Below are 15,912 nucleotides of genomic sequence, written 5' to 3' on the forward strand. Positions count from 1 at the left end.
CTTGCTTATGTCATCCTATGTTCTTCTTTTGTCCCCTTTTTTCTATTTTTAATCATCTGTCTGAATTATTATTTAAATGTTTGTCTTTACTAAGGTAATGGGTTAGGAGTGCATTGTACTAAATGTAATACATCCATAGTTAAACAATGCTGCAATACAAAAAAACAGGGCATAAGAAATTGTGTAACAACATATTCCTGTCTTATTTTATTTTTACTTAACACAATTTAATATTTTGCTGTTCAGACCAAATATAGGCTTTTCAGAAATGAAGTCCTAAATCAGTGTTCATAACACAACAACCTATTTACTGGAAATGATCATCTGAATGCCTGTTAACTGTTTACAGGTAACAGCCCACTAACTGCAAAGACATTTATGGTTGCAGTGGACCAAGTTATCATCAACGAGCAGCTTCCCATCTTTACTAAAGCCTTACAGTTCATGTTCTGCTCATATTATCTGCAAAACGTTGACTATCCTGTGGAGATTGCTGCTACACTTGAGTTCTTGCAGAGGTACGTATTTAGCAGGAGTGTAATGTAAAGACAATTCTTTAGCCTATGTTGTCTAGAATTTCTTGAAACAACATGGTCTTTGTGTTTACTTCCTCAGACTTCTTGACTCTGAAATGACATAAAACATGTCATTTCAAACTGAATTGAGAATTTTCAAATATAATCCAAGTAATCAAACAGAAGCTTTAAAATAGTGAAATGTATTTGTTTCGTTACAAAATCATTTATTTCCATTGTGTTAACAGTGAATGACATCTTAAAGAGCAACTTGCAGGTTATTTCTTTTACTACATTTATGCTTAACCTTGCCTGAAAATTACAATTAAAAAAGTGAATGCAGGATTTGATATGCTTCACAAGACATAAGGGCAACAATTCAGAGGGAAAGGAGCTGTTTTGAGCTCTGCTCCTAAAAACTGCTTTTTTTTTAAAAAACGCCTCATATTACGTCACATGGTGGGAGCAACTTTCTCGGACTCCTTCTCCGCCCAATCCGCGGTAGTAGTTTGTAGTTGGTTTGAGCGGTTGTGATTTAGTGAGCTGGTAATTTTACATTGCATTTCACCATTTGTAATCATGGTGAGCTGGTGTTTGTGCAGGTTGCACAAACTCCAGCCTGTCAGGAAATCGAGTCCACAGTTTCCCTTACAGGAAAAGGACCGGAGCTAGCTTTCGTTCCTGGGTGCGTTGTGCGAGGTGCATCCACCTCCCTGCAGCACATACTCTCCACAGCTGAGGCCTATCAAACAAAACGTTTATCAGGAAACCGTATTACATCTCTCTCCCCCCCTTCGCTCCTCTCTCTCCCCCCCTTCGCTCCTCTCTCTCTCCCCCCCTTCACTCCTCTCTCTCTTTCCTCCGGTACACGGCACCGTAAGACATAGTGTGGAGTTGCATTAGGTAACGCTGTGGTGGCTGTACTCCTCCAGCCGTCTCCTTTGTGTTTGTTTGTTTCCCCCTGTCTGTGTTGTTTATGTGTGCATGGTGGCTGTCACTCCTGGCTCCCGGCTCAACCTCCACTCACCTGCTGATTGAAAGATGAAAGATTATGTATTGAAGTCAAGGGAGAGAGAAAGATTATCTTTCGATCCCGTTTGAATTGTGCCACGAATTACACATGTTTGTCAATCTTAAAAAATAATTTCCATGTTTGTTGTAAAACTGTTGAAATATAAGACTATGAAAAATACGCAACTAGAAAGACTACAAATCACAGAGTCCCGGTCCCGCATGCTGGCTCTTACGGAACCGACTAACCCTTTTGTGCATGTACAGCTCTCAACATGCCCAGACTTGTAGTGATTTTCACCTCGTTTAATAATTTTCACCTCATTCTGAAAGAAAGAGGTGAAATGTGCCAACGTGACGGCTGTCTTGGTGTGTGGTGCGAGACGGGAGATGTAGTTCATTGAGTGGTTTCACACAAAAAATGTGTTACTTCACAGTTTTACGACACATTTTAATTTTTTTGACTTGCAAAATTATCTTTTAAATTGACAAACATCATATATGTAATTCGTGGCACAATTCAAACGGGATCGAGAGATAATCTTTCTCTCTCCATTGACTTCAATACATACTTTTTCCGAAATAAGGTCCCATGGAGCTCCCCCGGAAAGTGAGGGACTTCGCCTCTCTATTATCTTGGGCTTTTTAGCATGCTTTTTTTAAATTCGTGCTGGCCAAACGGCGGTACTACACTTCCGTTTGGTTGCCAGGCCCGGAAACACTTTTTCCCATTGACTTACATGGGGAAAGAGTGGTCTGTAAATCGTTGGATAATTTTTTTAAACTAAATAAACTACCCAGTATGAACACTTGTATAGCCCTTATTAAAAACATTCATTCCTCAAGTTGTAAAAATGTGCTGATAACGTTATTCTGAGAGTTATTTCCCTCTGCATGAACGCGCATATTATATTACATGGGCTGTATGATGTAAATCTTGTACCGTAAATGTTGTATTAAATAAAGTTAATATTACCGACGTAGATTAACGTCCCTGTAGCTTCGTATTGCACTGAGAAGCTTATTGCACTGTATATATATATATATACATACATACATATGTATACATATATATATATACATACACATATGTATATATTAGGGCTGTCAGTCGATTAAAATATTTAATCGCGATTAATCGCATGATTGTCCATAGATAATCGTGATTAATCGCAAATTAATCGCAAATGTTTTATCTGTTCTAAATGTACCTTAGAGGAATATTTTTCAAGTTTTTAATACTGTGTCGTCCTATGTGCACGTATCTCTTGTGCACTTTGACTGTCAGCTAAACACCTTCCACCATCAAGGACTAGAGACCGTAGATGTCGTTTAATCGCTTTTAATCATGAAGAAAGGGTGAAACTAGGAAATAAACACAATACAAGAAGTACATAAATATGCAGAATAATATTTACACACATTATACATTGAATCAACACCAAAGAACATACACACACATGGCTGTAGCACAGGGCCGCCCCTCTCTACAGGCCAATCACGCAGGCTGCATGGGGCCCCGCCTTGCGCAGGGGGCCCCGCCCAGAGGGCCTCAGCTGCTGTGTGCAGTTCTCCGCTCAGTTCTCCGCGCACCCCACGCGAGAGTGAGAGGTGACAAGGGGAGCACGTCTGTAACCTGACACTGTTGCAATGAATCGACATCTGACCAATCACGGCTTTGATACGGCCACTAGTGCAGGTGAAGAGATGTCGGTAAAAAGACAGTTTCAGTCCGGCGCAAAAAATAAAACATGAAGAAACTAGAGCATCACTCGAAGGTGGGTTATTGTATGTGTCAAATGTACTACTTGCGAATGTTGTATAAATCAAATGGCCAATTGCCATATTAAAACATCAGCTGCAATTCACGACATGAAGAAGGCAGTCTCTGCATAGCATATAGGCTAATGGAGATGCAGTTATTTCCAGCATTCTTCATTTACCGTTCATTCAAGTCTGTTATGCCTTTTATCTGCTAATGTACAGGAGGAAGAGTGATAAACTGTCTGTCTAGTTGGCTTACATAACAGTTAAAGTTTACAGCCTAAAAACATGGAGCATTTTTTCCCCTTTTATTCATTTTTATGTCAATTTGCACATTTCATGGTGATGCTCAGCCTCCCCCCTTAACTCCTAACAGTCATCTTCATGTCAACCACAACACAGATAAATACTGATAGAAATGTGTGTGTAGTTGTTGATACATTGCTGACATTTGAATACAGATTTAAGAAATATCAGTTTTTGAGCATGTCATAACAGGGTATATGCAGGAATCCTGAAGTCAAATTTAATACCTTTTAAGACCTTTTTTAAGACCCTTTCCATACATTTTAAGACCTCATTCCAACTTTGAGTTCTAACCGGTTACATTGGCTACACACTTTTCCTCACATTTACTATATTGATAGTAAGATAGCAAAACTAAACAGAGTGCAGACAGACTACTGAAGCCTCCTTTCCACATGAACTTCAACCTCTCTGTGAAGGTCAGGTTTAATGCAGTATGCTGCTTTTTTGCTTCTGTAGACTCTGTGTTCTTTCATTCCAGTAAAACTCCTCAGAAACCATTAGAAACCAGTATTTGACCAATAAACAAAACAATTGACAAAAACTTTGAACTATGAAATATGTTAAACTTTGGTGAGCTTCAGCGGGGTAATGCCATATAGGAGCACCCTCTCAAATACCCAGGGGTTAAATTGGGCTGGGGCTGTCCGGGGCTAAGCCCTGGCACATAGGACGATGCTCTGACGTCATCACCCTCACACATTTGTCATATGTTTACAAAAAAGGATATATATGTTATGATTTTTTTCGTTCTTAATATAGACTATATTTAGGGTCGATATGTGTTGACTTTACTTTAAAATAGCAGATCTCTGTGACCGGATATAGTTTGGCTTAGACCCCGGCCCCACGAGGACGCATACGCAAGCGCAAAAAAGGCTTCCGTTCACACGCATTCGATTCATTAACGTGTCCGTTCACACTAGACCGCTGGAAATGCTGGAAACGAGGCCTGTAAGTGGCGCTGCTGCCTCCCGAAATACACCAAAAGCAGTGAAGAAGACCCCGGAGCATGGTTGCCCTTCTGTTTATTCTCCGCGGTGGACGGCGTGTTCTCCTGCTGTATATCTCTCCGGTAGTCCACAGCAGATGAAAAACACCCACCTCACCGCCTCTTCCAAGGAACGAGGGGACCGTGCGGCAGTTTCCGTAAAAAAAATGTTCCGCCGGTCAACATGTCCGTTAAAGTTTAAATCTTCCGTACAAAATTAGAAAAGTGCCGGTCAGAGGTCTTCTTTGTTATTTATTGAGCTTTCAAACAAATTGATAACGACTCTGTTCTCTGTATAATAATATAAGAATATTTAATAAACGGTGCCTGCCTCTTTTCCTCCCCCTCTTCTGACAGCCCAGCAGCAGCAGGAGACGCGGGGAGAGGGAGGCGGGCTATTTCATCGTTATCAGAAAATGATCATATAGGGCTTACACACGGAGCCGTTGGACCCCCAGAGCGTTGCGTATGCCGGTCTACCCACCGTGGGACCCGTTAACCTAGTCGCTTAGTTCCCCCCCCCCCCCCCACAGAGCGGAGCAAGGCAACGAAACTTAAAATAATAAGCAGCATTTTACGGCGCGCGCTATGCATGAGGCCGCCTTGGGGGGTTTCCCGACATGTCGTTTCAGTAAATTAAAGGGTGTTTCAATGTTTCATGTTGTCGTTGCTGTGGACCTTCTTAATACCTTGGAAAATGCCGTTTAATACTTTTTAATAGCCTTAATTTTCACTAAATTGATTTATCAACTTTTAATACTTTTTAAGACCCCGCGGACACCCTGCATAAGCATGTTTTGTCTTGACTATATTACAACTATATTATAATAAAACAATATAGTATTTGTATTATTGAATTGATTATGATTAACATTATTAGTAGGAGTAGTTTATTTGCATTAATTATATTTTAATCTTTTTGAGGCTAGTAATTGGCAAAAAAAATGGTGAAAATCCTCCAGCATCATTGAAGTCTCCGGTTTGGGAACATTTTGGTTTCGCAGTTACGTACAAGGATGACGGACAAAGACAGGTGGTCCGAAGCAAAGTTGTTTGTCGGCATTGTTCAACTAAAATTGGTTACACGGCTGGCAATAACTTGCACACTCATTTGAAAAGGCATCACCCGAACGTGAATATCACCAGTACCAAAAGAAAAAAGACTGAAGTGCAAACCCAACTCCCACTACTGTAGCATTTAAGCCTCCACCACTCGCAAAAAGTTCAGACCGAGCCAAAGCTATTACAAACGCCAAATATCCTTATGTTGCCATGTTAGCAAAGCGCTACCTGGCTGTATCTGCTACCTCTGCCCCTAGCGAGAGGGTGTTCTCCACAGCAGGAGACATTGTTAGTGCCAGCAGATCTGCCCTTTCGGCAAACAATGTGGACAAGTACATTTTTCTTTAAAAAAAGCATGAAAATACAATGACAAGCAAGTCATAATGTCAAACTGGCTGCTTAGGTACTAGCACAGTACAGTCCAAATACAGATTATTTCAGTTCATCGAAATGCTGCACCTTAATGTTTATTTTATTATATTTTGTATTTATTTGAGTGAATATTCACAGTTTAATAATAATTAAAAACCCAAAACTAATAGTTTATGTTTTGTGAGTACTAGTACAGTAACGTTCAAATACAGATTATTTCATTTCATCGAAATGCTGCACTTTAATGTTTATTTTATTATATTTTGTATTTATTTGAGTGAATACATTATTCACAGTTTAATAATAATAAAAAATATATATATATTTTATGTTTTGTGATAATTTTTTCTGCTGTACCGAAAACGCACTGAACCGTGACCTAAAAACCGAGGTACGTACGGAACTGAAATGTTTGTGAAACGTTACACCTCTACTAAACGCATACTGAACGACATACATGCACATTTACCTCACTGTATAAAAAAGTAACTGTTGATAATAATAATAATAAACAGGAATTATATTTGCAAAGTAGCCTACTTTGTTTCCAAACTATTTTTTTTCACTCCTGTCGGTTGGGGAGGGGGCCTCATCTCACAATGTCGCTTAGGGCCCCAAGTTGCAAAGGGGCGTCCCTGCTGTAGCACAACATTATGGCTGTAGCTAACGGTAGTTCTACAGAGGAGTTTACAACACACATTAACTATCATCTCAAAACTAGTCTCTATACTGTAAACATATTCATTGGAAATGAAAGAACACTTCGTTTATATCAATTGTACATGCCAATAACGCGACAAAAGGCACGGAACGTCAAGGATTAGGGCAAATTGTGGTCACCAAAAAAACATGTGGCTGTCCTGTCCACATGCAGCTTCCTTATGCACTAGGCCACATGGCACATACTTTACACATTATGACTACCGCCAGCAGGGGGAGACAAATCCAACAAATGAACAACAATGTCCTGATGAGGACAGAACAAATACTCTTATCAACATATGAGTGGGCAAATATGCTTTATGCAAATGTGTATTATCATTTGAACAATGACAAATATTCTCATGAATATTAGACACAACAACCTCTGAACATTACAAATATTCGCCTCAATTCAACCTGGAACCTCTCTCATACAATAATACAATACAAAGCGTGTGTGCGTGTGTATGTGTGTGTGATGGATCGTTGGAGCTATGTGCAACTCAAGGCATATGCTCGAACGGGAGCTGCCTGGACGCTGCAATCATGTTGCGCGCACTATCCGTGCTGAGTGTGCTGACTTTTCGTACAATGTCCCACTGTCTGGCTACCTGCATAAAGTCAAGTGCTCGGCGCAGTTGTCGGCGAAATGTCGCTCCTCTGTTTTAATTTAAACAGCTCCTTAAATCCGTTAGCGCAGCTTGCTAGCACCAGATGCTAACAACAACAATACACGTAAGGTCTCTCTCTCGCTCGCGCCACACATACATGGCCGGCCCTTGTCATAGGCAGTATAGGCGAATGCTAAGGGCGCATCAATCAATGGGGGGCGCCGAAAAAAAATAAATAAACAACACAATTTCCCGATTTTGGATCAACAAAGTACATCTTGTTATCTTATACTAACAGAACTACGCCTGTATTGCGTACAGCGCCCATAAACTATGGCGCACCCCCCCCACCCCCCCCACAAATCAAGTTCAACTGCCCCAGCCCCAGTAAAAACCAGAGGTTTATGTGAAATTGTTCTTTTTTTTAAATAATGGTTTTAGTGTGCAATTATAGGTTTTAATTTTGTATTTGTGTTAATTTAAAATAAATCAAACTCCCAAAAAACATATACAGCTTTTATTAACATTGGAATTTACTATGTAAGCGGTCGCGGGGGGGAGAGCTTTAGAGAGCTCTCTCCTGAAGTTAAAGGCACACCTTTATTGATCATCATAGTTATAAAAAAACAAAAGAATAGATTTTCATCTATTCTCTTATAGTATAAAATACTATATGAAAGTAGAAACAATTGTTATTAATAAACAAGAATACAGTTTAAAAGGGGAGTGATTTGTAAAATATCCATAAATAAAAAGAAAATCTGCTTACAGTTGTGTTTCATATGGGTGTTCAAAGATGTATCCATAGATCTCTTAATTTTGCTCTCAAAGTGCACCAGATTGATGCTTTTAACTTCAATATAAACAAACAAAAATCTTCCCGGGGGAGCATGCTCCCGGACCCCCCTAGAGGAGGTTAGATCCACTCCCCACTTAAATCATGTTCAAATGGATAGGATACTAAATACATTTGCACACATATTGTGTCCATATCTTTCTGTTTTGGTGGTCATGCCACAACCGCATGCATGCGCGAGTCATAGTGAGTGTCTGCATTTGGGGGGGGGGGGGGGGGGGGTGGCGCCAGCTAAAATCTTGCCTAGGGCAGCAAATTGGTCAGGGCCCTGCACACTACACACAACCTCCCGGTCCTCCCGATGGCCAGTCAGGGCCTGCCGGTGAGCGTGGAAGTGTGGTCTGCAGCAAGCAGACGAACAGGAGCGGGGCTGTCAGCATCAGCTTGTAAATTATATTTTAAACTCGATGCGCTCTGAAACTAAAGGGCGGCCGAGGACATAAAATACACATGCGTTAATCGCGTTAAAATAATTAGTGTCGTTAATTTTTATGTTATTAACGCGTTAACTTGACAGCCCTAGTATATATATACATATGTACGTATACTGTATATACATATGTATATATTTATATATACATATATATATATTAGGGCCGGGACTCGATTAAAAAAATTAATCTAATTAATTACAGGCTTTGTAATTAATTAATCGCAATTAATCGCATTTTTAATCACATATAAATATTTGACCTGAGAACAGTGAGAAGCAATTTTTTTCACATGTATTTTAGTATACCATTGAATAATGACTGAATACATAAGCTTAAGGATCAAAACATTGTTTATTTTTTTCAAGGTGGTACTTAACAAAGACCAACAGAAAAGTGCAATTTTTGCCATAAAGTGTAGCAATAGCATATTTAGGAATATAGTACATTTCAGAGATTCAGGTAGCCTATAGGTAGGTAGACCTTCTGTAAACTATAACACTTTGTTTTTTAAGTAAAACACAATACTTTCAAGTACATTCAGAACATTGGAAACCCTGACTATCAGAAAACATCTCTCTGTTGCTTCAGAGGCCATAACAGACTTTGTTGATTTACCAACAGTTGATTTAAAAAATCTAATCAATTTCAGTCCAACTCTCTCAATAACCTTGGCCAAAACAATAAACAGTTCAACATAAAGTGCCAGTTGCACCAACAACGTAATAAATAGTTCAACATAAAGTGTTCCATTTAAAATAAAATAAAAAAGTGCCAGTGATTGACCTCAATCCCTCCTATTCTTCCAATATCCTGATGAAAAGTAAAATCTCTCTGTTGCATAGGCCACTGTTTGATCAACGCGAATTGGGTGTAGGTCCTTGTACTCCGAGTCGGGCTAACGTCCACGCTAGCTTCCACGCTAGCTGCTATATGTTTTGCATTGAGGTGATACTTGAGGCTTGATGTGCTGCGGTGATACGCAAATTCCTTTTTGCATAATTTGCAAACAACTGTGCTCTTATCGATGCTTCCATCCGTCCGTTTTTTAAAACAAAATGTCCCATCCACGGGGCCAACCAAAGCGATCTCATCAGCTTCTTCGTTCACGTTTGACTATTGTTCACTGTGGTTTGTTGTTGTTTGAAGTCATGAACGTTAGTTGGTGCTCCAGTATAATCGGTACCCCTGAAACTCATCCAGTGAGAAACGTTCCGCGGTGCAAAAACAAGTGTGATTAAAATGCGTTAATTTTTGTGTTATTAATTAATCTTAATTAACGCGTTAAAGTCCCGGCCCTAATATATATATATACAGTGCAATAATTATTTCATGCTAAATGAAGCTAGCTGTTGCTTGGATATCACTAGTTCCTGTTACAGTGTAATATAAAAGTACATAACTATTGGTGTGTGAATTAGCATAATTACTAGCTAGCTGCTAACTGCCGCCTCATTAATATCAAATCCATCATAATAACAATCCAGTACCATGCTGTCATGAACGCGCGGTGCTGTTACGTGTACGCAAATTGAAATTGCCTCGCTCATGAGAGTAACAGCTGGCGAAATTACAGCCTTGCCTACTGATTTTAATTTAACCATATACCAAGCCCGATTGTCGATTTCAAATGTGTGCTCTAAAATGTTATTTAGAAATGACTATTATCGTTATTAAGCAAGGCAATAAATCTCAAAGATATGTAGAAAATAAATGTATTTAAGATACGTTCATGACTAACGTAACGTGGGAGAAAATATGTTTCTAGAAGATATGTAGAAAATAAAAGTATTTGAGATACGTTCATAACAAACATAACGTGGGAGAAAATAAGTTTCTAGCTAAACGTAATTGAGAATGCATTTTTGTTCTGTGGGAACGTAATTTTTAGGAGACAGGGTTGGCTCTGGAGATATGAAGCTCAGCGCAAGTTCAGGCAGGAAGACCTATCACTTCGTATTGCGCGTCATGGCAATACTCGCTCCCTTCACTAAAGGATAGGGAGCGCCACTCCCCACTCCTCAGCTAACCTATCACTTCCCTCCATTCACAAGCCTAATCATCGCACCTGTTAATCCCTCTATGCTCTCCCCTTTTCCATCAGCTGTCTTCCAGGTGTCAACGCGCAAGCAGCAGCAGGGCTTCGTCCCAGCTCCGGGTATTAATCCATCAGCTCCGCAGTCTTGCGGATTAAGCTACAGGGGGCGTTCCCCAGTTGGCTAGCGGTTCTAGCCGGCCACCCCGCAAACCCGGATGCGGAAGAAAAAGACAAGGATACTGAGCTCCACGGAAGTTCCTCCGGCTTAATGGAAATGGGCTACTTCAGGCAAACAATTGACACACGCCTTCAGTCTCTCGAGAGGGCATCACTGGCATCAGGGCCGCTCAAATGCGGCGCTTCCGGCCTTCACGCGGAACGGGCCCTCATCGCTTGCGAAGCTTCACCCACTTCCGGCTTCAACCACAACCCCTCTTGCAGGCAGGCAGGGCTCAAGCTACATCTCATCGAAGCTACTTCTCCTCCTGGCTCAGTAGCAGTACTGGTCTCTAAGTGCGTCTTAGGTGGCAAGCAGGTAGTGATGGCGAGATGAAGCCTTATGAAGCTTTGAAGCTTTCCAGCAATTGGTTCGCAAAGGGTTCATGTCATGAGGCTTCATCATGGGCTTCATTTGAACATAAACCCCTGTTGGTCAAAGCGTGTAAAACAGGCAAATTGGAAATCTCAACAGTTGCGCTCTATCTCATACCGAGTTCCCAATGAGTAAAGCCTTAGAATAACTCTAAACAACGGACATAAAATCCTATTTTCATGTTAACAATATTGTTTTCATTCCAGTTGAATGATTGTGATTGAAAAGCCTATAGGAGGCTGGTAAACATTGCAAAGAGGGATTCGTATTCCTTAATATTATTCATAAACTTAACCACGTTGTAGCCTGAGAAGGCTAAACCATATCAGGAATACATTTATTAACTGCATTATCTCATTTAGCTGTAGCTTCTATAAGCAAACCCTGCGGTCGTGGGTCGGCTGCTTTCCAGCGAGCCACAGCCCACACGCTGAATCTACCCAAAAAAAAAACACTGGATATATCTTATCTGCATTTATTCATGTTTTATTCCTACATTTATTTATGCTTGTATCTATTTATACTTATGACATTTTCCGACCTCTATATAAGTGAGGGTCTGAGCTCTTTTAATTCCATCGTGTCACCAGCGGACCCGGGTACAGGAGGGGTAATATGGTTTTGTTATACATCCATGGGTATTATGAGCGTTGTGGCTCAACGGTTCAAATGAATCACGTGGTATCGACAGGCAGCGAGGTTCGCTTGTCATCGATGACGTCACTGGCCCAAAATGATACAAGCCTCGATACATGCTTCACAAAAAGATTGGGGATTACTCGACACACGCTCCGAAGCCTCGGCGCAATACGTAACATCACTACTAGCAGGTTCAGCGCACAGCAGGCTCGCCTCCTTTCCCTGCGCCTCACCGCTAAAACAGGTAAGAAAAGAGAAGAAAGAAAAGAGAGAAAGGAAAGAAGGAGAAAAGAAGAAGAAAGAGAAAAGCAAAAGAAGAGAAGAACGAAGAAGAAGAGAGAGAAAGAGAAGAAGAAAAAGGAGAGAGGAAAAAAGAGAGAATATCGTTGCTTTAGTTTAGGGTTAAGGTGAGTTCCAGGCAGTGTCGGGTGTAACGCGTTACAGCATGGAGTTATGCAGTTCGGGTAACAACTACCCGTCACAATGCTCAGTAAGTACCGCAGTTTCAAGCTTCACACAGCCACGGATGCTGCCCATCCGTGGTTTTTGGGGGTTTCTTTCAGGGAGAAAGAGATGTTCATGTAAGATGATAGAAGACAGTCTAATCACCCAACCAGCACATCAGCATCTACGTCTCACCGTGGCGTAATTAAACTGCTAATTAAGCTAGTCCTATACCAGGGCTCGATAGCAACGGTTGCCATTGGCAACCATTTGGAAATGTCAACCACTTCTTGGACTTTGGTTGCCATCAGTGGCAACCAGTTTTTAACATAAGAAATAAGGACAGCAAACGTGCACCCCAAAATAGATAAATGTTCATATTCGTTTTTAAGAGTGATATTTAATTGTTGTGACCAGTCGGAACCTGATACTTAAATTGCACGTGCATTGGCGTGATTACAGAGCCAGAAGCGATGCACGTTTACTCGCGTGCGCGGTGCGCCGTGTGTTTGTTTTACAACAAAATGGCGAAGCAAAAATAAGTTGCTTGACTGTGATAAAAGTTCAGCCAACACCTCAACTTCTCCAATGAATGTTCAAAGTGATTCAACTGATGGAGCGTAAGGTAAAACCCGAACGAAAAACAAAGAGGAATGTTTTCTATTCACTTCCGGTAAAAGTTCCTTCAAAATAAGAGTCCCGATCTTATTACTACAAAATAAAAGTGCAAAACGAAACTTTACCATAGAAAATGGTTGCATTAAATTATAATCACTCTATAAAAAGGTAACACATTTTAAATATAGTTAGACATATTAAAGGTAATTTACAGCATCAATAATTAATATCAAATGTTTAACTATGAATGGTTTTCATTTATTTAACATTAGAAATGTATTAGTCTGGCCAATCCAAGACTTCATGCTGAAGGGCCAATGGGTCTATGGTGGGGGTCAGCACAAAGGTCAAGAAAACCCACATTTGAAAGGGAGACAACGGATGATCAAGAAACTGGTGACTTGCTCAATTCATTTGTGAGGGATCTATGAAGACAGGACAACAGCAGCACTACTGGTATTTTGTATACCAGCAATTGAGGGTGGACAAGTTTACTACCACTTAGGTTCAAATAAGTGCGTTAATTACTTATTGTAAGGCATTTGAACATTCTCGTGTCACATGTTCATTATTAAGTGGATGTATAACTGTATAGCATCTTAATTATTTAAAATATAAGGTATCAAAAAGGGCAACCGTATTTTCAGTTGGCAACCAAAAGCGGATGCCTGGTTTGCCAGCCTGGCAACCACTTTTAAAAGTTAGCGTTGAGCCCTGCCTATATCATGGGTCATGTCTCAGCATTTACCTAAGCAAATATTATTTCATGCTGCTCATATTGCACTCATATATTTGGTTCATGCTCACATGGCTTATGTTAAGCAGGGTATGATATTCATGCATCATTGTACTCAAGCCAACAGCCGCATTACATTGTCTACATCTCCCTCTTCGCCGGGCATCGGCTCGTGCCGGCTATCCAAGATCTCTCCAGTTTACCTCTGGTAAACATGCATATAACTGGTGGTGGTGTCTTAAGAGCATTTCTGGGCTCGTTCAGGATAGGTGCAGCAAACCTGCCGCAATCAAGGTAATTGTTCCTCTTCCCTACAACAACCGCTTCTCATCCTACATTCGTCCGAACGCCAGTGCCGTGCTGGCTATCCAAAGGTCTCTCCAACCTTCAAATTGGTACGTATCCATATAACTGGTGGTGGTTCTTAGCATGTCAGCACGTATATTCGCCCCGCGGCTCATGTTTATCCTTGCATGTCTAACCCTGTACGTCCAGGTTGTAACCTTCGGGTCTGTATAAAATGTGTCCCTGCGAAGTCAGGTTGCCCCGTACGTCCGGGATGCCCTGTACGTCCAGGATGCCCCGTTCGTCCGGGATGCCCCGTACGTCCGGCAAGCCCTGTATGTCCAGGACGCCCTGTATGTCCAGGATGCCCCGTACGTCCGGGATGCCCCGTATGTCCGGGAAGCCCCGTATGTCCGGGACGCCCCGTATGTCCGGGATGCCCCGTACGTAGGACGCCCTGTATGTCCAGGATGCCCTGTACGTCCAGGAAGCCCTGTACGTCCAGGGAGGATGCCTAAATCCCCACATGTACTAACCTCTCTTTTCATCCATAGATTTCCACTGCATCCCACAAGGTAAGATTTCATCACGTTCAGTACTTCATACCTTCACTTCTTTTGGGGGTTCATCGGAAACGGTTCTTCCCTTCCCGAATGACATCCTACAAAACCTGGGCCTAATCGCCAAACACCATTTAATTCACTTGTTATAAACTGTCATCATTATGTTTCATTTATATAATGTGACCCGATAATAAACATGTATTCCATACATCACGTCTCTCCTGATTGAAATGAAGCTCAGCGCAAGTTCAGGCAGGAAGACCTATCACTTCGTATTGCGCGTCATGGCAATACTCGCTCCCTTCACTAAAGGATAGGGAGCGCCACTCCCCACTCCTCAGCTAACCTATCACTTCCCTCCATTCACAAGCCTAATCATCGCACCTGTTAATCCCTCTATATATGCTCTCCCCTTTTCCATCAGCTGTCTTCCAGGTGTCAACGCGCAACCCTCCTCCACCCCTTCGCCTCCTGCTTCCAACTCAGGGCCAAGCTCAACCTTCTCCCTTCCAACCGGACCTAACCACTTATCACCACCACCAGTGTCTAGACCCGGGGGGTTCATCGGAAACGGTTCTTCCCTTCCCGAATGACATCCTACAAAACCTGGGCCTAATCGCCAAACACCATTTCATTCACTTGTTATAAACTGTCATCATTATGTTTCATTTATATAATGTGACCCGATAATAAACATGTATTCCATACATCACGTCTCTCCTGATTGAAGTTATTTCAGTAGAAAGTCAAATATGTTGTTCTATTTGATGTGCTTTTTATGTGTTACAGGTATTTTCAAATTATTTAACAATGTTATAATAAAACATTTCAATGCTGTTTACTGCACAAATATATTTCAGAAAATGTTGGACACAAGTGGGATGACTGGGGCTCTATTTTTTACTTTTATCTGATATTCCAGATGGTCTAGTGTTTTTCAGTCGGCCTTTGCTTGAATTCTAAGTGAGCCCTAATCAATCATCACAGGCTTTGAAAGACTGTTCGCAGGGTTTCTTGTTCTTTGCCATTATATATAATTATCTGTGGCTGGAGGTGTATTCAAAGCATGTTGTGAAGAGAATGCAAAGTCAAGTCCCTGTTTGACATTATAACTGAAGAAGCCATTTGGACAAATTGTGAAAAATGCAGTTCATGGGATTGTTTTCACCATGATGTGGTTGCACTTGTAAAATATAAACGGAGGCTGACACAATTTTACATTTCACTACACAAGAATCTCTAAAATAATTATTCACAATAATGAAATGTATTTTAAATGGGCCGTATTCATTTTCAGGATTCATAATGTTTTTGTTGTGCCTTTACTGTGACATGTTTACATGCTTTAATGTGCAAAAAGTCTCTTTATTTTTCTC

At 40.9% G+C, this 15,912-nt stretch overlaps 1 protein-coding gene across 4 annotated transcripts in view; it reads left to right on the forward strand.

Annotated features, from left to right (window-relative positions):
- Positions 1-15,243, forward strand: part of LOC307041923 (uncharacterized protein) — a 50,122-nt gene extending 34,879 nt beyond the window's left edge. For 3 of the 4 annotated variants that reach the window (XM_079685530.1, XM_079685531.1, XM_079685529.1), the window contains exons 3-4: positions 350-518; positions 10,726-15,243. In XM_079685530.1, the coding sequence (XP_079541656.1) occupies positions 350-518; positions 10,726-10,786 (230 nt within the window). In that variant the 3' untranslated portion in view covers positions 10,787-15,243. The remainder of the gene's footprint in view (positions 1-349; positions 519-10,725) is intronic. The other variant, XR_013808946.1, reaches the window with a different exon arrangement.
- Positions 15,244-15,912: the final 669 nt, after the last annotated feature.

Source organism: Notothenia rossii (genome assembly GCF_949606895.1).
Source record: "Notothenia rossii genome assembly, chromosome: 5".
NCBI classification, from domain to species: domain Eukaryota; kingdom Metazoa; phylum Chordata; class Actinopteri; order Perciformes; family Nototheniidae; genus Notothenia; species Notothenia rossii.